The 27,853-nt window shown below is 43.7% G+C and overlaps 2 protein-coding genes across 2 annotated transcripts in view; one reads left to right on the forward strand and one right to left on the reverse strand.

The window, feature by feature from the left end:
• Positions 1-18,625, forward strand: part of SLC22A3 (solute carrier family 22 member 3) — a 43,134-nt gene extending 24,509 nt beyond the window's left edge. Inside the window, exons 6-11 of the mRNA XM_030556694.1 lie at positions 8,683-8,780; positions 8,903-9,117; positions 13,087-13,195; positions 15,313-15,425; positions 18,115-18,214; positions 18,357-18,625. Of these exons, the coding sequence (XP_030412554.1) occupies positions 8,683-8,780; positions 8,903-9,117; positions 13,087-13,195; positions 15,313-15,425; positions 18,115-18,214; positions 18,357-18,411 (690 nt within the window). The 3' untranslated portion in view covers positions 18,412-18,625. The remainder of the gene's footprint in view (positions 1-8,682; positions 8,781-8,902; positions 9,118-13,086; positions 13,196-15,312; positions 15,426-18,114; positions 18,215-18,356) is intronic.
• A 4,612-nt stretch (positions 18,626-23,237) lies between these two features.
• LOC115647548 (plasminogen-like) overlaps positions 23,238-27,853 on the reverse strand; it is a 63,332-nt gene continuing 58,716 nt past the window's right edge. The window contains exons 17-19 of the mRNA XM_030554264.1: positions 27,468-27,574; positions 25,961-26,106; positions 23,238-23,401 (exon numbers count right to left, since the gene is read on the reverse strand). Of these exons, the coding sequence (XP_030410124.1) occupies positions 23,240-23,401; positions 25,961-26,106; positions 27,468-27,574 (415 nt within the window). The 3' untranslated portion in view covers positions 23,238-23,239. The remainder of the gene's footprint in view (positions 23,402-25,960; positions 26,107-27,467; positions 27,575-27,853) is intronic.

The raw sequence follows: 27,853 nt of genomic DNA on the forward strand, positions 1-27,853 counted from the left end.
GGAGTGCTGAGTGACTAATGTAAAATTCCCACTAAACATCCCATATCTTAAAGAACTATGCTAGACATCTTAAATCACTAGGGGCCATCGTAATGGCTTCATAATGGCTTATACTCAGACAGTATTGTGCAGTGGTCTGCCTGCTGACATATCTCATGTGGAGGATGTGTCCATTAGTCTCATTGTGGAGCTGATATTTATCTCAGTCCTGAAAAATAAAGGTTGAACAAGGGAGTGGGTTCTAAGTACTTAGTGGCAGGGGGGAGGGAGGGAGCTGGTTAATAAGATTCCCTAACAAAGTTGTTTCTCATTTTGTTTTTTGGTCATATTTCTTGTAATGATGTTTTTCTTGGTCAGCCCTAATTACAGACCTTGTGGTTCAGAGCAAAGGAGTAGGAACAACGTGGCAAAGGGGCCTTAAATTGTGTTGCAGAGTGGAGATTGTGACTTCCTATGTATTTGTAGGAAGCCTAGCACAAGGATACCCTAATCCTGATTTGAGTCTTTAATTGCTACTGTGATGCTGTTATTAAACATAGTGTGCACAGCACAAGAGCCCCTCCATGCCTATTCTGCTTGCTAAGGTCTGCACTGAATTTTAGAGGGCGTACTGATTGTAGGGGGAGGAGAAAGTACTAAGGCATGGGAGTGTTATTCAAGCATACTGCAGTTTTAAGTGAACAGTATCAGCACTACTGTGCAATAACACCGCTGCTCATGCGCCTCTCCTAGTCCATCATATATGGATAGCTGCATGAAAGCTTGCGCTGCTCCTTGCAGCATGAACTTGCACACTGAACCTGCACATGGTTTGCCAGTACTCCTGGACCTTCATTTGTGGGAATGAGGGTCCAGGAGACCTGGCAAATCACATGGAGGCATCAGGGTTTGGGGGAGCTGCTGCTGCTTCCTCTGGCTGGTCCACTGGGTCCCAAACCCCTGCTGCCCAAAGGGGGGATCTAACAGGAGCTCTGAATTTAAACCCACAGATTTGCCCTCCTCCCAAGAGTTTCTGCACAGGAGGGAAGGGATGGCCAAAATTTAAACTAGGGGAAGCAGAATCTGTATTGACTATGAGTTCACCGTTTGCAAAAGGGAGGATACCTGATGGAATCAGAATTTCCTTGTGGCCCGAGATGGAGGTGAAAGGACTGATGTGGTTAAGTATACATTGTCATAGTGTTATGGCATTACATATGGCCATGGACTATATCTCATCACACTGAATGGTTTCAAAAGTGTGCTTTTTAGCTTTGTACATGTAGACAAATGACCTATCAGCAACAGTGAGGTAAGAGATCTTTAGGCATTGTCTACAAGCTAGGCTTGCAACTTAAATGCCAGACTTCAGAACTCCACAGGCTCGCGCTTAGAAGATGTTTTAAATCATTAGCTTCACTGGCGAAAATCCCTAGAGGACTGCAGTCTATCCATCACTGACCATATTAAGATCTTTTTAAAGGAATAATTAATTTGTTAATGGTAAAGAAAATATATTTATGGGAAATATTCACTCAGCACATCATTAGTAAAGTTTCACAATAACTCCCCAATGGGTTAGAGGATAGATTTTATCTATAATTCACAGGTTTGAAGTAACAAAACTGCCTCTCTCTCTTTTCACTGGACGGGGAGGTTTGCTGTCAATGACTTTTTTGTGCAGCTTGAACACTAACTGTTGTGCTTTCTAACATGGTCAGGCAGCTGAGAATATCTTCCTTGTGGGTATGCTGCAGCCCTGTACCTCAGGAACCCAGAGTGACTCCAGGGATATAAAATTTAAACTAAAATTGTCTTTAAAAGTTACATGACAAGAGGGTTCCTACAGACTCTGAGCATGCAGACCAGAGACTCATTACCCTGGGATGCCTTCTTGTTATTACACATGACTAAAGCTACATTTTAGTCATGGGTATTTTTATTAAAAGTCATGGACAGGGTCACGGGCAGTAAACAAAAATTCATGGCCTGTGACCAGTCCATGACTTGTACTATCTACCCCTGACTAAATCCTGGGGAGGGAGCTGGCCCAGGGGTGCCACAGGTGCTCGGAGGGGGGCAGCTTGGGGGGCACCGTGGAGGCTTGGGGGCAGGCAGCCTCAAGGGACGCCATGGGTGCTGGGGGCATGGCCCCAGGGGGTGCCAAGGGTACTGGGGGGGGTCTGGGAAGTAGCAACATCTCTCAGCTACTAGGCAGAGGCACGACCACATTGGCGCCTCCTCCCCAAGCACTGGGATGTCACCACTTCTGAGGAGTTCCCTGAGGTAAGTGCCACCCAGAGCCCTCACCCCCTCCCATACCTCAACCCTAGCCCTGAGCCCTCTCCCACACCCAAACTTCTGCTGCTTCTGGGGACAGGGGAGGTGGCCCAAGCCTTCCCCAGCATCGGCTGGCGTGGCTAGCCCAGGGGCTGCCCTAGCTGCTCAGGCAGCCCCCAGGCCAGCCGCACCTGCTGCTGAAGAAGTCATGGAGGTCACGGAAAGTCACGGTATTCGTGACCTCCATGACAGACTCACAGCCTTACACATGCTAATTTGAAAGAGACTGTGCCACAATATACTATGTTGACCCTGATTTTCATAGAGCTCCACTTCAGCTCTATGTAAGCTCAAAATCTTGTCTCTCTCACCAACAGAAGTTAGTCCACTAAAAGATGTTTCCTCACCCACCTTGGACAGAAGATTAGGCATCTATCCCTTCAAGTTATTGTTTTTCCTCCACAAAAATGGACAGCTTTGCCCAAATCTGCATGATTTTATTTACACTGTAATTCAAAGACATTTTTTCTTAGTCACAACTCACACACAGAGTCACTTACTCATGGTTGCTCCTATGATAAATATAGCCCTCATAAAAACTGCATATTCCATTGCAAAAAAAAAACCTGTGCGAAAAAGCACAGAAATTAGTTTGTAAATATTCCATTACCCTTGTAATTCATACATTCAGTTAATGACAATTTTGAAATGTAAGAGTTCACCCGACATATTTCACAAACAAGCTAAACTCTGACCTGCCTGAGACCCTTGCAAACTATTTTAACACACACATATATCATTTGTTATATGTTTTATAGATATTCATATATTAGCAGAGATGAATATGTTGAAATATTCATATACATTTTCTTAACTAGTCATTTCCATGCTTTTTAGTGCATAGTTTTGTGTAATTGTCATAATGTTCTTGTTATGGAGTTTCCATGAGCATTATATTAATCACAGGAGCAACCTTATATTAATGACATTTTTGTGTGTGGCTATAGGCAGCATATTGGGCCACTCATTTACTTAGCCAACAGAATATAATTAGAGGACTGAATGGCTGTAGCTAAGTGAAGCAGTATGATGGACAAGGTTTTGATGACCAGTGAAAGGTGAGGCCAGAAATTAGTAAACCATTTCCATTATGCAGGCCAAGATGATGTCAGTCTCACCCTCAGCCCAAGCGATTGAGTGGGGTAAACTAGCCAGATTGGAATAGCATCTTCTGCAGGAGTGTAAACTGAAACAGTTAAGAGAGAAATGAAGTGGAAAGACACATGAGTGAGATAGAAGTGAGTAAAACTGTTCATGTTCTCATATTAATCTCTCCTTTCTACACTTCAGTATTTTAAAAACCTGGACTTTAGAATATAGAGACATGTATCTTTTCCCATCAAGCTTATTAAGATCTCAGCTGACATTCTTAAGAAATAGTCACAGTCATGACCCCAGTTCACAGCTGCAACTGCTTAATCTTGAGTAATATCTGAGCTACACTTTGGATCTGTTCCTGGGATCTTTTTGTTATACAATTTCTGTTATTCCTGGTGCTGTGCCCGGAGACAGTGATGTTTCAGGAAGTGCATTAATAGGGGGTCAAGTACATCTCTCATTTTTACTCACACCAGAATTCTTTTCCAGATAATTATCTCCAGCTTTATAAAGCCATTAGGGTGTGGACAGAGAGAGAGAGAGAGAATCCACCATGACATGGATAGACTTTGGCTAAGATTAGATGCCCAGAAAATCGCAGCCTTTCTTGGCAGTCAGATACCATGTTGATGAATAGAGGTGACCGGAGGAAACTTCTATTTCACTGCAACTTTCATGGTTCTGAAAAGTTTATTTTGTTCCACACTAGAACAAGACAAAGGCCTTTCGAATGTTTTCTCAAAAACATAATTGTGTTGAAACCTGAGCTTTTGATTGAGAGAGACGAAGAATGAGTGTGCATGAGAGAGGGGGAGGTAGGGTTAGGACTCTGCTCTGCCTGATTCAGAGTGATCTGGGAATGAAAAACCTCTACTCTGAATATGCAGAGCAGGGCTTTGAACCTGAGTGTCCCACATCCCAGACCAGTGCCTAACCATCAAGAGAGTCTCTTTCGGTCTCTCTCTTGGCTCCTTTCCCTCAGACCCCAAAACCTTCCTGATTAAATATTAATTGAAACCAATACGTCTCTGCATAACACTTCTGCTTTGTTGCTATATTTTCTGACTAGTTCTAGTAATGAGTGTGATGCAAAGACAGATGAGCATTGTTTTGTTCAGTATTTGTATTACAGCACTGTGATAGGAAGGGACTGGTCATAATTTATTAAATGTTGTTTCCAGTGTAACTCCCGTTCTCAGTTGTGCATAATTTCCCTCAAATTTCATTTTTCAAGCTGAAATGTTTCATGGTTGGTCTCTGCCCAAGGGTGAATGTTTTGTGAACATTTGTGCAAAATGACTTCATCCATTTGTAAGTTACACGAGAGAGCAACAAATTATTTTCCCATTACAGAAAAATATCTTGTATTTTTAAAAAAAGATCTCTTGCATTAAAATGGCTGGGATAGATGTGGATATTATCCTCTCTGAGGAGAAATGACTTGGAGTATTCTTGTGAAAACTGATGTTGATTAGACAGAGATGTAAGCCTTGGAAAATCATACTCTGAACATGCACAGAAGATTTTGCTCATGTTATTTAGGTCCTGATGCTGCAAAGACTTACACATATTCTTAATTTTATACGTTGTGACTGTAATTCAGCACTGCTCTTAAAGTGTATGCTTAAGTCCCACTGACTTCAATAGCTTGTTAAGGCTTATCTTCACTACGGGGGTAAGTCAACCTAAGTTATGCTACTCCAGCTGTGTGAATAACGTAACTGGAGTCAGCGTAGCTTAGGTTGGCTTACCCCAGTGTTTTCAATGCGCTGTGTGAATGGGAAACACTCTCCAGTCGACTTCCCTTACTTGTCTCCGAGAGCTGGAATACTGGGGCTCACCGGAGGGTGCTCTGCCATTGATTTAGCAGGTCTTCACTAGACCCGCTAAATTGATCCCCAGAAGCATCTATCTCCCCATAGTGAAGACTAGGCTTGGTGCTATGCTGAATAGGCATGGGCGGCTGAACTGAAGACTATCACAGTGCATAAAGTTTGCTGGATCAGCACCAAAGCTTGTGAAGTGCACAACTTTTACTGGAATTTTTAAAACCACTGTAGAAACAATGAGATAGGAATTGATGAAGTTAATCATTTTATACAAAATCTCTTTGCTCTTCCTGGGTTAGGATATAACATGTACTTGGGTACTAAGGGTGAAATTCTGGCTGCACTGAAGTCCATGGGAAAATTCTCATTGATTTCAGTGAGGCCAAGATTTGACCCTAAAAGAGTTAAGAGGCTTTTTGCAATGATTTTAATGTCCTTTCCCCCCAGCCCATAAATCATACTCAAACATTATTTCCAACTAGTGTTAATGGCACTTGAGACAGACAGTGCATTGGGTTAAGACTGCTTGATTTATCTTTGCATGGGAAAATGAATACCATATTTGCACAAGGTCCACATACTGGTCACTGCCAACATTTTCTTATAAATAAAATTAAGGCAGCTTTATCACCTTCATGAGTGTAAGCATAACAAATGCCAACAAACAGCAGATTCTGATCTGGAATGTAAATGAATGTCTGACAAACAAATTGTAGGATTAAAAAATGGAGCTAGCATGTAAAGAGCGGAAGCAATTTTGAGAAAACATCTAACTGCATTACAGAAAACAAAGTAGCTGTAAAGATGGGACGAAGGTTTCTAGCAATGATGAGAAGGAATGGAAGAGAACCCAGGGCAGACTGGAGTTTCATTAACATTTCCAATGTTCTGGGACACTCTTTTTGCTAAAGGAGGTGTTAAAAGTCCACTCTAAGGCTGTTTATCTCTCTGAAAAGTTTAGGTTATATCTTATGATATGAGGAATAAATACAAAATAAAATTAATGTGTACAGCCTTGGCTGAACTAGAATCAGATCACTGGACAATGCTTTTTGACCTGGTTTACTGTTCTCCTCACCAATCAGCATGGTCTCTGTCTCTACATTCCCTTTGGCCCCATTCTCCCTCCAAAACAGAGTAATTTCCATTGACTACACAGCACAGATGGTAGAAAGTGGTGGTGGGGGGGGTCCTTCTTTCTCTTTCCACAATCACATCTTTTTTTATGGGTTTCAGAGTAGCAGCCGTTTTAGTCTGTATCTGCAAAAAGAACAGGAGTACTTGTGGCACCTTAGAAACTAACAAATTTATTTGAGCATGAGCTTTCGTGGAACATATCGTAGGAAGATATATATACATACAGAGAACATGAAAAGTGGAAGTAGCCATACCAACTGTAAGAGGCTAATTAATTAAGATGAGCTATTATCAGCAGGAGAAAAAAAACTTTTGTAGTGATAATCAAGATGGCCCATTTTAGACAGTTGACAAGAAGGTGTGAGGATACTTAACATGGGGAAAAGATTCAATATGTGTAATGACTCAGCCACTCCCAATCTTTATACAAACCCCAGTTAATAGTATCTAGTTTGCATATTAATTCAAGCTCAGCAGTTTCTCACTGGAGTCTGTTTTTGAAGCTTTTCTGTTGCAAAATTGCCACCTTCAAGTCTCTGAGTGGTTAGAGAGGCCGAAGTGTTCTACTGGTTTTTGAATGTTATGATTCCTGATGTCAGATTTGTGTCCATTTATTCTTTTGAGTAGAGACTGTCTGGTTTGGCCAATGTACATGGCAGAGGGGCATTGCTGGTACATGATGGCATATATCACATTGGTAGATGTGCAGATGAAGATGTAGATGTTAGGGGACTGAGATTTTCAAAGCAACACAGGGGATTTAGCCACACTTCTTCCACTGACTATGTGGGACTAAATCCCTTGCACTGCTTTAAAAATCTCAGTCAAGACTCCTGGGTTCTACTCCTGATTCTGTTGTTGATTTGTTGTATTACCTTGGCTAAGGGCTTGTCTACATGAAGATCACAGCAAGCTTGGGTGTGAATCTGGCGTGCTGTGGGTCTAAGTGTTCATGTGCTCCCTGCTAATGCGCATTAACAGTTCGTGAGAGAGCTTTGCACTAGTCCTCCTTGAACTGGGAGTAGCTCAAAGTGCATTAGTGAACTGTTAACATGCATCTGCAGAGAGCACACAGACAGTTAAACTGCAGGCGGCTAGCATGGGATAGATTCACACCCCAGTTTGCCACAGTCTAATTGTTTGTACAGACAGGCCCTAAATCATGAGTGCTTTCTCATTATCATTTTACCGACTTGTAAAATGGAGAAAATACTTCCTCCTTGTCTCAGGGGAGGGTTGCTTAACTGATATTTCTAAATAATTTGTAGATTTTTAAGGATAAGTCCTAAATCAGCAAAATGCTTGTGCACATTCTTAAGTATAAGCACATTCTGAAGGCCCATTGACTTCTGCTTCATTTAAATGTTTTGGGGAAGCAGGGCCAGTGCTTCCATTTAGGCGACCTAGGCAATTGCCTAGGGCACCAGGATTATTGGGGGGCGGCATTTTGCCGGGGATGGGGGGTGGCAGGCGGCTACGGTTGACCTGCCGTGGACCTGCTGCAGGCGTTCCTGCCGACGGTCCACTGGTCCCACGGCTCCGGTGGACCTCCCGAAGGCATGCCTGCGGCAGCTCCACCAGAGCCACAGGACCAGCGGACCCTCCACAGGAATGCCTGCGGCAGGTCCACCGGAGCCGCAGGAGCAGCGCACGGGGTGGCAAAATGGCTGTGTGCCTAGGGTGCCAAAAACACTGGCGCCAGTCCTGTGGGGAAGGCAAACATTATTAATCTTTCTCTGTTCTGGGCCTTTCTACCCTGGCCTCACTTCTTGACAGTGTCCTCCTCCCTACTTTTCCTCCTGCTTCTCAGCTGTAGGATCAAAAAATACTCTCAAGGCCATTGTTGTTTACTCTCTCCATCTCTTCTCTGCAGACCCACCTCTTTGTTCTGACCATTATCTATTAGAATTTCAGTGGCTGGCTGTGAACTCACAATCAAGTGCCTTCTCTGAGTCACCCTTAAAGTTCAATTCTGCTCTGAAAAGCCACTGTAAAAATGGCATTGCAAGGTGCCAGGTTTATTGCCTCTCAAGGACCTCTGAGTCCACTTCTCCATTTACAAGTAAAAATGAGGTTTTTTTCTCCTGAAACTCAATAGGAGCTGGAAATCAAGCTGGGATTTTTTTTGTTTATTTTTTTCTGGCATATATATTGTCATTACAAAAGATTAAGGAGCTGGAAATTAGTCTGCAGTTGTATTACATTTTGAGTCCTCTTCCATAGCTGCTGTACTAGCTCAGCTGTGGCAGCTTGTGTTCCTGCCTATGATCTGCTGATTCCGATGTTTGCTTTTCTTTAGATCACAGTTGCAGATGAAGAGGTTAGTAATCCATCATTTCTTGATCTGGTTAGAACTCCCCAAATGAGAAAATACACATTGATTCTAATGTATGCCTGGTAAGTCCCAATTTTGCTGGGTTTTGAGCATCATATTTTTTCAATATTGTGATTCTCTCAAACTTGAAATTTGAGTGAGCTGCTTACAGTCATTTGTGTTTGTCTCAATGTTTTTTGTTTAGGTTTACAAGTGCCCTGATTTACCAAGGGCTTGTCATGCGCCTAGGAATTATAGGAGGAAACCTCTACCTAGACTTTTTCATCTCTGGAGCTGTGGAATTGCCTGCAGCTCTCTTGATTTTACTGACAATCGACCGAATTGGCCGACGCCTTCCATTTGCCATAAGCAACATAGTGGCAGGAGTGGCATGCTTAATTACTGCATTCTTACCAGAAGGTAACTCTTTCCTTAGCTTCCCAAGATTAGTGATTTCTCTCACAGACTCATAGACTTAAAAGTCAGAAGGAACCATCATAATCATCTAGTCTGACCTCTTGCACATTGCAGGCCACAGAACCTCACTCACCCACTCCTGTAATAGACCCCTAACCTCTGGCTCAGTTACTGACATCCTCAAATCGTGATTTAAAGACTTCAGGTTACAGAACATCCACTGTTTACTTTGTGAAGTTCCTAGAGTAGAGAGGTGGAAGCCACAATGAGATTTCGAAGCGGTGGACGAAGATAAAAAGTGTGTTGTGATATAGTTAGCAAATGATAATGCAAACTACAGAACAAAAACATGAGGAAGGGGGAAATACACTCATACCCTGTCTGGGAAGATATATATCATACAGATCTGGAGCTAGGAAATTGGTAGTTGGGGGAAACTTCCCATCTCCAAAAAAATGAGTGTCTGAGAAAAGAAACAAACCTATTTAAATGATATATTTCCTGCTGGTCAGTCTTAGCAGATCTTGATCAGATTCTCAGCTCTAGTAACAGCAACAGGCCATTCCACTGGCCTGGGCTTCCAGGGTGCAGTATGTACTGTCCATTCCTTGTTTCATCCATCCTATCCCTGGCATGGGGCAGGGGCCAGAAGCAGGTGGCACAGAGCCAGCTATCCTGGCCTGATACCCCTCTGGGTTTCCCTTACGCAAAGGTCTTGGTCCTGCTTTGAGGACTACCAGGGTAACTGTGGGGTGAGATTCAGCACTGCTGATGAGGGATTCTTTTCTATAAACTGATGGCTCTCCACTATGTGGTTACAGTGAACTGTGTATCCCAAGGAAAACATTCATAGGTGCGACACACTAAAGGCAGACAGAGAACAGAGAGCCTTACCCTGACTGTGAAATCCCTGCTCTTTGCTTCAGAGTAGTTTAGATTGGAGCTACATCGGATGTATTAGAAGGGATCACCTCCCCCAAGGATGTCATCTGCAGAATGAAGCCAGTGTTGTGAATACTAGTTAGCCTTAGCGGTGTCAGCTCCAGAAATTATATCACAAGGCAAATGTTAGCAGGCAGATATCCCAAGAGAAGAGCTGTAAAATGGAGCCTGTGAAAATGGGTGGGTTTGGAAGCACAATAAAAGATCCTTCACAGAAACACATTCCTCAGTGGGTCCAGTTTTACTACAATTAGCCTCATTTTTAAAGTTTATTCAAAAGTTACTTCAAGACAACGCCACACATTTAAGAAGCTCAATTATTTCAATAAATCCAGCCGCAATGGCAAGGGTCTGAGCATCAGGAGATCTGAGTTTTGTTCCTGGCTCTGCCACTGGCTTCCTTTATGACCTTAGGAAGTCACATCGCCTGGTTTGTAAAGCAGTTTGAAATGATACTAACCCTCCTCTGCAGAGCATTTTGGGTGGAAAGTATGGTGCCAGTGATGGGCATTATTATGCATCAGGTATTTTTATTATTGCCTAAAAGTGAGTAGTTTGTAATTTGTCATGGTAATCTACAGGGCAATCATGCAACCAGACAGCCCAGTACCATGGTTCCAGTCATTACAATCCTTCTGTTAAAGCAACCAAACAGTCATTCAGTTTAATAGGAAAAAAATATTTTCTTTAAATTTGTCCTATGAAAGCAGCTGTCCCAGTCATCATCCTCCCATTTAAACGGCTTCAACTCTGTTCATGAATTTTATTCAGGATGTGAAGTATCAGAGGGGAGCCATGTTAGTCTGGATCCTTAAAAAGCGACGAAGAGTCCTGTGGCACCTTATAGACTAACAGATGTACTGGAGCATGAGCTTTCATGGGTGAATACCCACTTCATCAGATGCATGTAGTGGAAGCTTATGCTCCAATATGTCTGTTAGCCTATAAGGTGCCACAGGACTCTTGGTTGCTTTTTATTGATCCAGGATGAAATTTTGCACCATTTCTGTCTTCAAATGTCACCTTTGTGTGTGTCTGATTTCTTTGAATTTGCTGCCAGGAGAAAGTCACTATTTTCACATGCACATGCACACATGCTCACACACTCAAACAGATTTTGTATTAAATACGTATTTCCACCTGCAAAAAAAATTGTTTTTTCAAAAAATTAAAGACAAAAAGAAAATAGGTGCATTTCTCTTTTTCATGAAATAGTGTTATCAAAGTCTTTAATGGAAAAGATCCTACACCCTTAAATAGGGATGAAATCTACAGAGACCTCTGAACATTTGATAGGGTTCTCTAGAAATTACTGTAAAATCTTATCAGATTTCAAAGACAATGATGTCCCTTCTAGAGTTTATTGAGCCATCCTATAGAATTCCATAACAGGCATTTAATTTTCTGTTATAAAATCTATAGGATGATGAAAAAAACTATAGACAAATTGTCATTTTTTATTAAATTCTAGAGGCCTTTTCTATGAGGCCAAGAGACATTTTTTCCCAGATCTACTTGGAAGTCAGTCTGACTCAGCTCTAATTATAATTTGGTTTAGAAAAATGTTGCAGGGGGGAAATGTCACACCTGGATAACGACCAGCAGCCTGCCTGAAGCAAAGGATTGCACAATCTGGGTATAATCATGGGAGCTTGGCAACGACATTTACCACTCATTATCCCACACCTGGCATTATGCAACACGTCTTCATTGAGTCAGTGGGTTGGAATTGATTTCTGAGTCTTCAAACTGGCCTGGGTGACACAACAAAGCACGAGTAGCCAAAACTTGAACACTCATAGATGCCAGCACACATTGATATCTGGCTGCAATCAGGGGCGGCTCCAGGCACCAGCACGACAAGTGCGTGCTTGGGGAGGTAACCTGGGGGGGGCGCTCTGCCGGTCGCTGCGAGGACAGCAGGCAGGTTGCCTTTGACGGCATGCCTGCGGAGGGTCTGCTGGTCCCGTGGCTTCGGCAGACCTCCCGCAGGCTACCGCTGAATCCGCGGAATCGTGGACCTCCCGCAGGCAAGCCGCCGAAGGCAGCCTGCCTACCATGCTTGGGGCAGCAAAATACCTAGAGCCACCCCTGGCAGCAATGCTCTTTTGGTTCTACTCTTCCTTGAACCTGATCCAGAGTCTTTCTGATGCAACTCTTCCTGACAGGGTTTGGAGGGTAGTTCTGAGAAAGATATAGGCACTGGAAAACAGGAACTGGCAGACTGGATCAGACCCAATGTTCATCTAGTCCATTAGCCTGTCTCTGACTGTGACCAACACCAGATGCCTTAGGGAAAGTGTCAAAACTCTGTGGTAGGCAGATTGGGGTCATCTGCCTCCACCTCAGGTCTCATCCAGCTCCCTGTTAGAGATGGCTTAAACCCAATATCCCTTCCAAATCTGTTGTTAGCATTAACAATGATTAATAATGATAACTCTGGATAGTCTTATTAGCCCTGGAAATGTCCAGTCTCTTTGTGAATCTCGACTTCAGTGACTTTCTGTTGCAATGTCTTCCCCAGGCTAATTATGCGTAGTGTGACAAGTATTTCCCTTGATCAGTTTTCAGTTACAGCCAGAACAGCCTGCAATTGCTCACTAAATCATAGGTTCTCGTGTTCTGACCACACCCACCAGAGTGGGCCCTGCAGACAAGGAAGGCAGGGGAACACCTCGCTTGAGAATTCTGCTGGGGCTGTGGCATGAAAGAGGGTTTCATTGCCTGTGAGGCGGCATCAGAATTTAGGCAGCTTTGTGCATGCCCGCCCAGCAGAAATTTAGGCACTTCCAGGTGTAGACACAGGCTGAGCGGTGGCTTCATGAAAGTCAGTGGTGCCTAAATTCCTTTGTGAATCTAGCCCTGATGTTTGCTTCTGCTCACTTACACAGTAGTTATGCCACTGAATTCAGCTGAGTTACACCAGTGTGAAATTCACGTAAGGGAGAATGGAATGAGCTCCATGATTTCCAGCTGACATGGTAAAACACATTTCATCAACCTTGCTTTTTGAATTTACCTTGTTAACAGATATCCTGTGGTTGAAAACCTCTGTAGCCACCCTAGGAAGACTGGGAATCACCATGGCTTTTGAAATTGTGTATCTTGTGAACAGTGAATTGTATCCTACAACATTAAGGTAACTGCAGTTGTTTCATGCACAGCTGAAATCCACATTAAGCTGAAGGAAATTGCCTTCGGTAGCATTAAACACATTTGCATAGTAAATAGTATTATAGTGTAACTGTGCCAATATTCAAGCTTAATTTGGCACTACGTCTATGAAAGCCATTCTTCTTATGCATTTTAAGTGCAAAACTCAACTCCACTGTAAGTAGGGAGGTGTGACTGGTGTCACCATAATTTAAGATGTTCTATTTAATTTGAAAATGTAGTGTTATAGTGTCCCATGGGAGATAAATTACAGAGGAGACAACTTAATCAAAGACCTGTAAAGGAGACACATTTCTCAGAAGAATGGATTTTCTATCCAACAAGCCAAAACCTATATAGCAATGCAGCTAACCCTGTCTAAATTGATTCCTATTAAAGAAATAAACAAGCTAATTATGACAGGATTTACCTCTAGAGTGCCCCCGTTTGAAAGAGTGGGCAGGGGCACCTCCCTTTGTTCCTAGTACCTTCCTTCAGCTACAAGAGTTGTTACAGAGTCAGTGTCTTTCTAGCTACAAGTAGCAGGGGATTAGTTCAGCACTCCCCCAACAGGAAGTCCAAACAAAAAGGGCAAAGTATAACAGTCCTTCAACCCCAAAGCAGTCCAGGTCCACCTGGCATGCTTTGCAAGGCAGATAGATCATTATTCTTTGAGTTAGGGCTGGATTTCTCTAACCCCTTTGCAGTCCAAGCGGCCCAGGCTGAGCATTCTGGGCTGAAAGAACAGAAAATAATTTAGAGGTTCCTCTACTTATCCAGAGGGTCTAGGCAACAGAGGATCTTCAGCAGCCTTTCTAATCAGCATTCACTATTCTGCAGATTTAAGGGGTTGGCACTCTAGCTCTGGATTTGGCTTTACTCTCTTAAGGAACTGCCCTTGCTCCAGGTAGGACTTGATTGCGCCCACAGGAGCTCATTAATCCCTCCTGGCAGGGATGGGCACTTGCCCCACCACCATAATGAAATAAACTTTGAGTGTCCCTAAAGATAAAATGTAGTAGAAAATGTACCCAATGAGAAAATAGACCTGTTTAACTAACCTATTATCTGTGCATCAAACCAATGATATATAAAACATTCCTACTGTCAAGATGCTTGATTTACTGAGTAACTAGATAATCTGGTAATTGTTACCCTTAGTCTTCCATTCCTCTGCTTCTTTTTGTCGGTTTCTGACTCTCACCTGCATCCTGTTGAAATTAGATTAGAAGAGCTTTGGTATATTGCAACAGTCTTAATAACTTTTAAAGATAAAATAAGAAAATGAATGGCTATGCAATATATCTGGATTTTAGTAAAGCATTTAATACAGTGTTTCACAAACTCTTTCAACATTAAATTTAACTTGGCTTGGGTCTGAGCATTTTAAAGGTAGGAAAAACAGGCACAGAGAACTTAAATGAAGTTGCCCCAGGTTATCCAGGAAGACTGTGACAAAGCTGATTACAGAATCCCAATCAACCAAGAGCATGTCTACATTGCAAATGGAGGTGTGACTATAGCATGTGTAGATACTCCTGAGCTAGCTTTAACATAGTTAGCACAAGTAGCAATAGCAGTGGAGCCGTGGCAGCTGAGGCTTCAGCAAGGGCTGTACAAGCCCACCAGGGATCCTGGGTACTCACTTGGGCAGCTACCCACACTAAAGTCCATGCTGTAGCTAAAGCAAAAGGATTGTGCCAATAGTACTTCATCTTAGAAACTGATTAGTTTAAAGGCCTGAATGCAGGAAGGCTTTGTGTGCAGTTATTTAGGATTAGTGTTGCACAGAGGTACAGCTTCTGAAATCCCATTAGGGAAGATCACTGTAATTCACAATCTGATGTGCCAGTGGCAGAATCTGGCCCTTAAAGTTGTTGGAATTCTTTTAAAAATTCCCACCAGTTCCCGCTATGTTCACTATATTATTTTTCAGTAACCCTCTGTTTTCTCGTGAGTTCACTGATTAGACTCGTTGCACTGGTTTGCTTATGTAAGTGTGTGTTGTATGCCCTGATTATGAGATAACTTTGGGCCTAACATATGCATCTCCTAGGTTACATTGTCTTAAGCCCTCTAAAATGAATATCTTTTTTTTTTCAGAAACTTTGGTGTTTCCCTGTGTTCAAGTTTGTGTGACCTAGGAGGTATCATAGCCCCATTTCTTCTCTTCCGATTAGCAGCCATCTGGATGGAGCTACCTCTAATTATCTTTAGTAAGAAATCATTTTAAATGAAACCTTGGATAGACTATTACTTTTGCAAAGGGGCTGCTCAGTGCATAAGAGACATACTTTACTTATAGCACTGCAGGCTGGGAAAGTGCAGCTTTTTTCAGCTCCCTAACAAACACAGTGGCGAAAACACCCACTAAATAAACAGGGAAAAAGGGAAGGGTGGAAGCCTGGCTCCCATACACAATACTGTGATAATCCAGTTAATCCCTTGATGACCACTTTATTACAACTTGTTTTTACTCTGCTTCCTAACACAGCTTCTTTTCTTGGGAAGAGTTTTATTGCATGACTTATCTTCCCCCAGTCCATCATCTCCATCCTCATTGGCCGGCACAGATGACCTAAGTGCAAAGGGGAGCTGTGCTGCATCCTTTCAATGATAGTGGTTACATCAGTTTGTGCACTCACACACATGGAGCTCTAGGAGGCATTCTGGCTGAGTCCCACTGCATTTGTATCCCTCCTAAGTTCAAAGCCCTGACTCCCATAGGGAAGACCCCTCAAAAGCCATTAAAAATGTGTTTATCTAACAAAACAACCCTTGCAGTTGTATATTCTGGATAGTTTTCATATGTGACTACCTTTCATCAGACCAAATAAAAAAAGAACCACATTCTCTGCTGTTGGAAGTTAATATAGCTCTATCTAAGTCAACAGAGCAGATCTGGCTAAAAGGAGATAACCTGGGCTATCTCCCACTTAAGGTCCTGCTTTGCAGGAACATGAGAATTGCCATACTGGTTCAGAACAGTGGTCAGGGCCGGTGCAAAGAAGTTTTGCGCCCTAGGCGAAACTTCCACCTTGCGCCCCCCCCAGCCCAGCAGCAGCTCCCTCCCCTGCCCTGAGATGCGCAACCTGCCCCCGCAGCAGCTCCCCACTTCCTGGCCCGGGGAGCCCTGTGGTACCTCCCCACCCCAGCTCACCTCTGCTCCGCGTCCTCCCCGAGCACGCTGTCCTGCTCTAATTCTCCTCCCAGGCTTGCAGCACCAAACAGCTGATTGGAGCAGCAAGCCTGGGAGGCAGGAGAAGTGAAGCAGCGACTGCGCAGTGGAACCCCCGGGCTGTCGGCGATGCACTGACCGAGGGGAACCCCCGGGCTGCCGGCTGCTGGCAGCGGCATGCTGACCCAGAGGAACCCCTGGGCTGCTGGCTGCTGGCTGCGGCATACTGACTCAGGGGAACCCCTGGGCTGCCGGCTGCCTGTGGCGGCCTGCCTGTGGGAGGTCCACAGTTCCGCGGATTCGGCGGCAGTCTGCGGGAGGTCTACCGAAGCCGCGGGACCAGCAGACTCTCCGCAGGCATGTCGTCAAAGGCAACCGGCCTGCTGCCCTCGCAGCGACCGGCAGAGCTGACCCAGGGGAACCCCCGGGCTGGTGCCGGCGGCAGCGCGCTGACCCAGGGGAACCCCTGGGCTGGGGCTGGTGGGGGCACGCTGACCCAGGGGAATCCCCGGGCTGGTGCCGGCGGTGGCGCGCTGACCCAGGGAAACCCCTGGGCTGCTGGCGGCAGCGCGCTGACCCAGGGAAACCCCCGGGCTGCCGGTGGCGGTGCGCTGACCCAGGAGAATCCCTGGGCTGCCGGCGGCAGCTCAGACTCTCTCTCTCTCTCAGTGGCCACTGAAATGCTTAAAAAAATATTTGGGGGCACCGTTTTCGCACCCCCAAATCTTGGCACCCTAAGCAACTGCCTAGTCCGCCTAAATGGTAGCACTGGCCCTGACAGTGGTCTTGTAGTCCAGTATCCTGTTACCAACAGGGGTCAGTACCAGATACTTCAAAGTTAGATGCAAGAAACCCTGCTGCCAGATAATCTGGTCACATGGAATTTTCCTGCTGACTTCCAGGTTAGTTTACTCCCTAGTGCATGAGGATTTATAACTCTTCCAAAAAAAACCTTGTTTAATTTGTTAGTGTATATTGTTCTAACTCTGGATATTCTTGTTATTCATATATATATATATCCCCCATGAGCTCCTGGCCTCAGTGGTGTCTTGTGACAGTGAGTTCCACAGGCTAATTGTGTGAGCAAAGTATTTCCTTTTGGTAGGAAATCCTGAGTCTGAAGACTAAATCATGTTCTTCTGAAGAGAAATATGATGAGGAAAGAGTAGGAGGAACAGAACACAGAAAAAGAAAGAGAGGCAGATAAAGAGGATTTAAAATACAGAGTAAAAAAGAGAGAAGAAAATAAAACATTTTTCAAATTACCATTACTCCAACAGTAGCAGTATCCAGAAGTTCCAGTTTACACCGTTGTATTCAAAATTTCTGCTGCACTCTGAAGACCTGATCCTCAACAACATTGTGTAGCTGGGTGTAAAATTATTATCTGTATTTTCATCAGGCCCAGGAGCCCCAGTCATTGACCAGGACCCACTGTGCTAGGTGCTGTACAAACACAGGACAAAAAAACAGTCCCTCCCCAAAGACTTTACAATCAGCATGGTAACATTTCACATCTACTTTCCCAAAATGTAAATGACCAAATGAGAAGCAAGGCAGGGGAGAAAGGGGCCTTCAGCTTTTACCTAGTGGTTTGGGAGCAACTTCAGGTCTTTCTACCCTTTTCTTATTTTGTGCCACAAAACTGTCCTGAGAATGAGAAAAATGGCAAACTAGTTTTGGTTCTTGTTTTTTTTTTTCTTTTTTTTCTTCAATGCCTGTCATAGGTATACTTGCAGTTATTTGTGGGATCTTAGTGCTGTTTTTACCTGAGACAAAGGGAATTTCCTTACCAGAGACAGTGGAGGATGTGGAACAGCTTTCCAGGTACTCTGTCTTTTCTTCAATATTACATTGATGTGATTTTCTGAGCAAGGGGCAGAGAATTGTACATTTGTACTGAAAATAAATTGGACAGTGCTACAGCTTAGAAATATAACTCTTTTCTTTTCTCCCTCTGTTACTTCAGTCTCCAAAGTAAAAGTGGCAGGAAAAAGAAGCATCAGGATACCTCCTATATATGATCTTTCACTAAAAGCACTGAGCAAAACGTCTCTGTTCTCACACTGGGAATTTGGTTTCCTCCTGATAACTGCTTTTAAGTCCTCTGGATTGAGCTGTGTCACAAAAGACACCTCCAAGTACTTCTTTTAAGAATGAAGATGTTCTAAAGAAGTGTTGTATTTTTATATAGCTACAGAATAAATACATATTTTCTGAGTCCATTGTTTCCAGGAAGGGGCGTTGTGTGGTTCTTGCTAGAGAATACCCACTGAAATCAACTGCTTTGCCTGGCCCAGTAAGCTCTTACTTATTTGTATATGTTTGGGTCATTTGTTCATCCCTGATATTACAATAATTTGGGGGAAACTGTGGTTTAAAGTGGTGATGGTTTGGGGGAAGCAGAATTAGAGTAGTTTTGTGCCCCACTGAGTGATAAAGCCTCTGAAAAATCAGAAAAGCGAACGAGGAATTGTTTGGGAACCAGGGAACTGATGACATTGAGGATGGAGAGAGTGGGGCCTCATTTCTAATGTGTAGGTGTCAACAGGATATTCTTAATATTTGGGATGGATTGGTATTGCAGAGTTGGTGAAGGGACTATAGGATAGAGTTTCTAAATTTAGCAGGTGCTGCATTGTGGTTGAACAGTTAATGCCAAAAGCCTGGCATGGAGGAGCAATTATATATAAGATGGGGTTTCAAGAAACCATAGGGGGAAATAACCAATATACAAGGTGCTTCCTTCATTACTGCAACATAGTGAACTATATACAGTACATCAACACTTCCTAATTCTTCCATGCCCATTCCACCCAACTGCCATGTCTGCTTAAGGAAGATAGGAACTATGCTAGCAATAAAATGCATGCATGCTTGGAACAGGCAACAGAAGGAGAGTCCATGGAGAAGACCAGCAGAAGTACTTTTCAATAAGAATTTCCCCTGACAAGTAGTCAAATGACAATAAGACATTTGGCAAAACTCCCTGCAGACTAAAAGGAATGGAACCAAATGTGCACCTCTGTTAAAATATCTGGTTAGATGTCAAATTAGAACACATTGTATTTTGATGCTGTCCCTAAGAGACAATTGTTCTTATGCTACTAAGAGATGCCAGGTTTACCTGATCAAATAGACATTCTCCTAAATAGATAGTGGACTTATTTTAACCTTTCTTGTTTATTTAATGTTTTTCTGAAGTCTTAATGTACCTCAATATAAGAGCTCCCTCAGCTCTGCAGTGGTGTCTGGTTTGCAGAGAAGTCTGTGGGTAATTTTAATTATATTGGTTATAAGCAGAATTGCTTGATGTTTTCTATGGCAAAGGGAAGATTGTGTTGTATTGGTCAACTGCCTGCAGTTGCACTTTGTTGTTGCTTGATATGTGATTGAGAACTTAAGGCATGAGAACTTATTTTTCAGGCCTTTCTAATTGTACTTTGATCAGCGTGGCATTCGGTATTGTCCAGGATAAAATGTAGACAATGTCTGTCAGTATTTAAAATAACTGAAAGCCTGCATACTCCCTGTTAGGAATTTAAGGTCTTTTTAAGCTTACAATTGTTTGCTTGTGGATCAGAGAGACAAGGTGGGTGAGGTAACTTCTTCTATTGGACCAACTTGTGTTGGTGAGAGAGACAAGCTTCTGAGCTACACGGAGCTCTACTTCGAGTCTGGGAAACTAACTTAAAGTATTGCTGCTAAATAAGTCTGGCATGTATCTGTCGTTGCCTTCTGGCTCTTTAATATGATACTATTTTAATAGTAACCTGGGTTATATTTTCAGGTTAAGTATGTATATTGTACAGGAAAGAGGAAGCTTGTGCTAATGTTCACTGATAAGCAGACAGAGAAGTAAAATTTCAGTCCCTGTGAGAGTTCCTCCATATTAATTGTAGCACATTATCCAGTGATCTGTTATACCCAGAAATGCCAAAATCCCTTTGGTGACCTTAATCAGGTTCTTTGTTTTATACAGTTTGTTTTGTACAGTCTTTTGGTTTGTTTTATTAATATTTTGGTAGAAGGAGAGGGATCAGATGGTGGAGGTAAATTGAGGTCTAAAGTGGGGAACTCCTCCCTCCCCACACAGTGGGAAATAGGGCTTATATGTATTATGGACCAATAATTATGCTGCTTATAAAAATAATTCTTTTAACTGCAAAGTCACATCTGCTTTTAAGTCTAAATTTCAATGAGTTAATCATTTCTGAGCCTTATGGGAGAGTCCTACAAATTTCTCCAGCAGGGATATAATTCTCTATTAAAGTCTATAGGTGAATGTTAAAAATTCTATCCAGAAGAGATCACCCTCTAGAATTCATCCCTATTAATTTTTACAGGACTTTTCTATGAGAAGAAAAAAGGGAAAATTTTATCAGTCTTCCAGGCAGTACTTCCAATGTTTGCTCTGACGCTTTCTCAATATTTTTGAGCCAGCAGAAGGAATAAGTGAAGACATGGTATACCCAGCCATATGCCCTCCAAACTGAGCACCGGTTGAGGAATGATTCAAGAAACACATTTAGGGCCTGCTTCAGAGAGGTGCTGGGTGCCCTCAATACTCATTGCAGTCAGCACAAGGCAAGGGACTCAAATACCCTTAGGACTGGACAGTTAAGATGTGATTTCATTTATCATGGAGTTTCTTACATATCATCTTTTAGTGCCTTTATATCAAGCGTGATCTGTTTAAAAGTCAGAGGATGAATTTTCCAACTGTCAATACAGCATACTCAACATGGGATATGGAAATCAACAAATGTATTCTAACTGCCTCTTACACTATCACTAGGAATAAAGATTTTGTCATCAGAATTTAACAGACAGGGCTGCTGAATAGAAGGCACAATAGAAATCAGGTCATTCTTCCATGCTTGTATTGAATCTGTGAGGGGTTACCAGGAGCAAACATTCGGTTTTGTTAAAGTAAGCAGACTTGACTAAAAAACCCCACAGGAAGCAGATTTTCTGGATCAAAATCATTTTAAAGTCCTGAAGTGAGGGGTCTCTTGTAAAACTTACAGACGAAGAGTGTGATGATGGCAGTTTTGTGTAATGGCTGACAGAGAGGGGTGGCTACTTCAGTCAAGCCCAGCGTGATCATTATGAAGCCCATTGTAGAAATTATTTCCAGGGATATGGCTGGAAGGTGAAGTACTGGGTTTGCTGACAGTAGTAGCCAGACAGTATGATGGTCTTCATATGGGCAGCATTTCAGACCTTGTCACAAGAACAATCACATTTCTGACGTGTTCTGGGAGGCAGGGATGTCTATGGAATGAACTATTGAAGAATCAAGGTGAAAATTCTAATCACAAATTAAATGTAAAAATCCTACTGGTGGAGCAGAAAGTCTTTCTAAAATGTTTGAGGTCTGATAGTTTATTATGATATGGAACACAGAACAGGTGACTGGCCTCCGAAAATGTATAACAATCTCTCTGGCTGGTAGGCACTCAACATTATTTGTTTCTCTTTTTCCTTCCCTCTGTTGGACTTCTTGTAGCACCGTGAGGTATTAGCTGTGGCTTAATGTGTGATGGTTTATGGACAGAATTCTCATTAGCATTAATCACACAAGGGTATTAATCACACAAGGGTGTAAATCCTTCTCTATCAGGAGCAGAAAATATACAACTAAAGCTTGCATAGTGAGGCAAGACTGGTACTGAGGCTCTTATGCCATTTTATTATGTGCCATTGTGAGCCATCGTTCACTGCAGTAAAGACTTGCATCACTGGCTGCTTCTGTCTTCACTGTGGATTAGTTGGAGGGGAAGGTCTACTTGCTATTCAGCATCTTATGTTCCTGACGCCGCATTCATACCTTTGTGCTGATACAGAAGTGTCCGTAACAATAAAAACTGTGCATTTACCAAAAAAATGAGTTTCTCCCATCTCCTACCAGATGTATAGAACACCACAGGAAAATGATGCATAAGCTGACATGCACAAGGGGCACCTGAAATACAAAGGGTCTCCTCTGTCTTCCCTACCACGTGGCTGCTATGAGGGTAGGTAGTCTCCCCTTTCTCTTGACCCCCACCCAGGAGGGATGAATTTTCCCCATTTTCTGGCTCACTGATAGTGTCTGGTGAAGGTATTTCTCCTTCTCCCTGCTGCACCCTTCTGGCTTTTGGTGAGAGTGAAAGAGAATTCCAGTGGCTTCTTTCTTTCTTCTCCTCCCTGTGTAGAGTGTGGAGCAGAGCAAAGCCTCCCTAGCACCAGGGAGTTGGGTGAGGACTTGGATGTCTGCTTTCTGACATGTATAGGGCAGAGGGTAGGGCGCATCAAACAGTGAATGTATCATACTCTTAAACTCTATTAGAGCCACTTGCTGTCACCCTGAAGAATCACATGCAGTCCAAGATCCATAGATAGGGCCACTGCTTTACCCCACTCAGTTGGGTGCAACTAGTGTCCTGTTAGAGGCTAGGAAAAGTAAACTTGAAATGCAGTAACTAGTGACGATAGAGTAGTTCTATTAATATCCTGAGAGCACAAAAGCAGAAGGGAAAGTAAACACTTTGTGAACAATTTATTTTATTGTTCTAGTACCAGAGCAAAGATTAAAGTATTTGGGTCCAGTAATGGAAAAGAGGGAATAAGATATTTTTCAACAAGTACCTCACAAATGTGTGTTCATTGTAGAATATAAAACACACCAAAGGAGGCTAAGAGTCAGTTGGTTTCTTGGCAATGACTGTTAATTTACAGTAACTTACAATAGATGACAATATTTATTTCAGATTCTTGTAAATAATTTTGATTTTAACACTATATTTGGAATCTTATGTCTCTACTTTGTGCATTGCCTTCCAGGAGAGGTCAGTGAATCCCCAGAACTCAGCCGGTACTCATTACCCTCTCAATCCAACCAACAAACCTAGAAACTCGGGCATAAACACCAGGCTTCATGGGCTCAGCACAGCCCAGACCCCAAGAGGTGACGCCATGAACGAAGAATGTTTCTTGCTCATTACATATTAGGGGTCCTCCACTATCACCCTACAAAGAAGAAGAAAGAGGGTTGCTACCTTATTGAGAGCACGATATGCAAACAGTAACATTCGGATCAGAGGCACAGAAGTGGAAATATCTCCACGGCCAAGTATGTGGTCATAAGAAAACACCTCAGCTGGGGCCAGGGAGCTATGCTTTCCCTGCCTGCATGGTTTGTTTTTAAGCAACAGTCTTATCGTAAATCATGAATGTTGCATCACTTCGGCTGAGTGGGTGCAATGCCACTGAAATTTGGCCCGGCCACCCCTCCATCCAGATGGAGGGGTGACCAGGCCAAATGGTGTTGTGACCTAGTGCATAGGGAGTCTGTTCCTGCACAGTGGAGTGCAGGGGAGTCCGTGGAGAACTCAACTCCTGGCAGCACCAGCTCATGTAAGAGAGGGGAGACCACTGGTACAAGTAGAATTCATTTCTTACTGGTACACTGCTCCAGCTAAAGGGGGAGATGGGCATGTGATCTCCCCACGTGACCTCCCATGTGACTCCTCAATTGACCCTTCCCTGCCCCCAGCCCAGGCCCCATGCTCTCCCCCTCAGCTCCCCTCCCCATGATCCATTTCATATTACCTGGGGGGGCTCTGTCCTCCTCCTGCTGTGCTGGAGATGTCTTAACTGTAGGACTCTCTGGAACCGCAATGGTGAAAGACGCAGAGTGTGGGGCCGCACCAGCAGCTCCTCCAGCACGGCTGTAACACCCCTAGCCCCGTCCTGAGCCTTTCCAGGCAACTGCATCTCCTGAGTCCTGTCCGGGGTCTGTACAGCAGCCCCGCTTGTGCTCCTTTCGCTGCTGCGGTTCCTGGGAGAGTCCTGAACCGTAGGGCCCCAAGCCCCACCTCCAGCCCTGTCCTCCAGCAGGGGTGCTGTACAGACCCCAGACAGGAGACACTGGCATACAGCTGTGTTGAAGGGATGGCAGTGGTACAGCTGCGTTGGAGGAGCTCCTGGCGTGGGGCCACCCCACATTCTGCTCCTCCTGTGTCTTGCCAGTATGGCATACCAGCTATAAATAGCTTACTGGTACAGTGTACTGGCTGTAAATAGCTTACTGGTATGGCGTACAGGCTATAAATAGCTTACTGGTACAGCGTACTAGACCATCCTGCCCTAACTTGCACTGCTGGGGGTGACTCCCCAGCCGAGGGAAACCTAGGGTCCCTGCTGGGGAGAGGCATGAGCAGGCACCAGAACAGGGTCCCTGCAGGGGGAGGGCAGGGACTGAAATTCACACACACATCCCTGAAATATCTGAAATGACAATATTGCTCTTTTGTAAAGCTGCATCTTATCCACAGTACTCAAGACAGCCAGGCATGAATCACATTTGTAGAAACAGAGAATGATGTCAAGGGGCATTTGATTGCACAGTTAACTCTGTTCTTCCTCCTTTAAGTTCCTCTCCCTCCCACCCCCACTTCCTTCCTTCAGAACATCCCATCAGTTCTCCTACTCCTTGCCCGCTGAAGCCTTGGCTCTTCAGGTGGGGTGGCACTACTACAGTTGCTACTGCTGTCTGTGAGACAGCTGACTCCTCTGCCTTCTTACTCCCAATTCCTCCTACACAGTGAGACCAACACACCAATTGGGAGCTGGGGGAGAAGCAGAGGGCAGTGAGCATAGTAAATAAGCTGGTCAGGAAAGAGAAAGGAACCTTAGCAGCTACCCTCTCACTAACCCAGCTGGCAATGAGAGCATCTCCTCTGAGTGAGCTGGGGGGAGGGGGAGTGGGGGGATCAAAGGGTTTAAAAAAAACCTTTTGGCAGCTGGCCAGAAAAGCAGGAGGCAGCACTGGAAAGCCAGGGAGCAAGACAACAGATCTGAGCTTCTGTCCAAATTCTAGACATTCAGTAGCTTCTTCACACCCTATGTCCCACCTGGTCACAAACTTAGTGTCTGTAAATATCAGAACTCTGATTCAAGTGCATATGACCATTGGGCGACAGGCTCATCATGGAAATTTCTGCATGCTCAGGAAATACCATTAACATTGCTGGTGCAGGAGGCCTGCTCAGACAGGTTCATATTTACTTTCAGCCTTCTTTACCAAGGAGTCTCAGCTTTTCAATGAGGAAAGCTCCCAGCTTGATCCCTTTATTCAGTTAGGTTAACGAGAACTTCTAAAGTCCTTTCACATATCCAAGGAAATCAGAAAACTGGAAACACTTCAGTCCTAATCCTTTGGACTAAAAAAAAAAAACCTTTCTACACTTACGAACATTCACCACTAACACACTTTCCCCTAACAAGAGATGGATCTAAGGAATACAGCATGGAATACATACACATGGGCTGAACTGTAGATTTTCACACCTATTCACTGCTTGGGATGAGGGGGAAAATCTAGCTATGAATGATCTCCAGCTCTGGTTGTACCAACGGAAGGAGGAGCGAGGGAGAACTAGATTCTGTATGTATTTTCAGCTCTTCACTTCGTATTGAGCTATGCGTTGCTGAGGCTAATACTGTGCTCCTAAAGGACAGAGCCCCAAGTGTCATTTGTCTTGTTTATACTTAAAGTCAGTTTTGATGTCACCAGTCTTTTCTTACCTGGCAGCTGTCAGTGCCACCATCAATATTCCCAGCACAGAGCTCATGGTTTCTAACTTTGCCATTCAGAAATTCGGGGCGATTGCACACTTTATTCTCTATCACAGGGAAGCCAGTTTCTTTAAGTTTACCTTCTCCACCAGTACCTTTGTGAGTGAACAACAAAATAAGTATAAATTTCACAGAAAAAAAACTCCATAGCAGAGGCAGTATGATCCCGTGGATTAGCCTGGGAATCAGGAAACCTGGCTTCTGTTCCTGGCTCTGCCACTGACTCACTATGGGCCTGATCCAAAGCCTGTTGAAGTCAATGGGAGTCTTTGCCCAAGTCACTTAACTTCTCTGAGCCTCATTTTCCCCATCTATAAAATGGAGATAATACTGATTATTTTCTTTTGTAAAGTGCTTTGAAATAAATAAATAAAAAGCAGCAGTCAATACTGTATTAGTATTGACACAGATTGTTTAGTATTGATAGTATTTCATTAGGGTGAAATAGCAGCATGGCTGATTCAACAAAAAAGATGAAGAAATTAGCTTGGATTTATTTTAAATCTAGCTCAAGTATGTTAAACCTCAGGGTGGGAAAATCTGCAAAGGTCAAAATACTGAAAGCCAGTGTGATGTTGGGACATGACATTTCAAATATGCATCTACCCACTTGCAAGATGCCACAGAACCCCCTGAGGTCAAAGAAACCCACAGTTGAGAGCAGGAATCTGACAGACAGTTTGCTTGAAACATCATAAAGACATAGGTCCCAATCACTGTGGAGACTGGGAATGCTGCACCTCTCATCTTGAAGAAGATGGGTTTTTAAGAGGAGGGTCTTAAAGTGAGAGTGGTGGCCTGGCAAACAGGTATGTGAAGGACATTTCTTCTGGAAAAATGTGCAGAGATGGGAGTGGGAATCAAATGGGGGTATTGTCATTATTATGAACCATGTGTACTGGCTAAGGACCAACCAATGTGCTAGGCATTGTACACGCACAAAGTAGCTGGTAGTCCTGGAACAGCTTGCGGCCTAACCAGACAGGACAGACACAGGATGGGGGAATGGCATCACTGGTGTAACTGAGGGGAGAAAGGGGTTGGAATAGGAGGCAACGTTCTAGTCAGGCAGGGAAATGTGGCAGATTTTGAAAGTGTGGACAAGAAGTCACCTTCTGAGTAAGGATTGGAGTCTTCGTGAGAAAGTCATTCAAGAGAATGACCTAAGTCAACATCATGCAGTTTACAGTAGGGGCAAGGCTAGAAAAATATCCCTCCTGACTGTGTAGAAACCCACGCTGGGGCACCAGACAGGAGAATAAAGAGGATTTCAATGGAGCACTCCTGAATTATGAGAACCAAACTCTGAGAGAGAGGGAGATGGAAAGAATGGCATTGCTCAATTATATTTGCTGTATGGTAAATACTGATGTATATTGATTTGTTTTTTCGAGCACAGAGAGTGCATACATTTGGGGTTTGTATTGATCTTTCAACTGCACTGAATGTGCCTCACCTCTGGTTTCTCCCCAGCCAGTCACATAGCATTCTGCTCTGTTTCCTAACATCACATTTTCTGAAGGCAAACAAGCTGGGATCACTTCATTGTTGATCACTGCAGGACTGAAACAAAACAAGATGAAAACCAAATCCACAGCAGCATAGCTTTAGCTGGCTTGTCCCTGATGCCATCTACATTCTGAGGCTCTGGAGGGAGAATTGGTGCAAAATGGGCTTGATTTTCAGAAGTGCTGAGCACCAATCCCCAAAGGAAGCCAAGGAGAGCTGTTGGTGCTCAGCACCTATGTGCAGCCCTACAAGTCTTGAAGTAGAACATTTTTTTTAAGTGAGGTGTTCTCTCAGGCCCAAAACAGCTTTCTTCTTAGGACCCTCCCACAGGGT

Source organism: Gopherus evgoodei, chromosome 3 (genome assembly GCF_007399415.2).
Source record: "Gopherus evgoodei ecotype Sinaloan lineage chromosome 3, rGopEvg1_v1.p, whole genome shotgun sequence".
NCBI classification, from domain to species: Eukaryota; Metazoa; Chordata; order Testudines; family Testudinidae; genus Gopherus; species Gopherus evgoodei.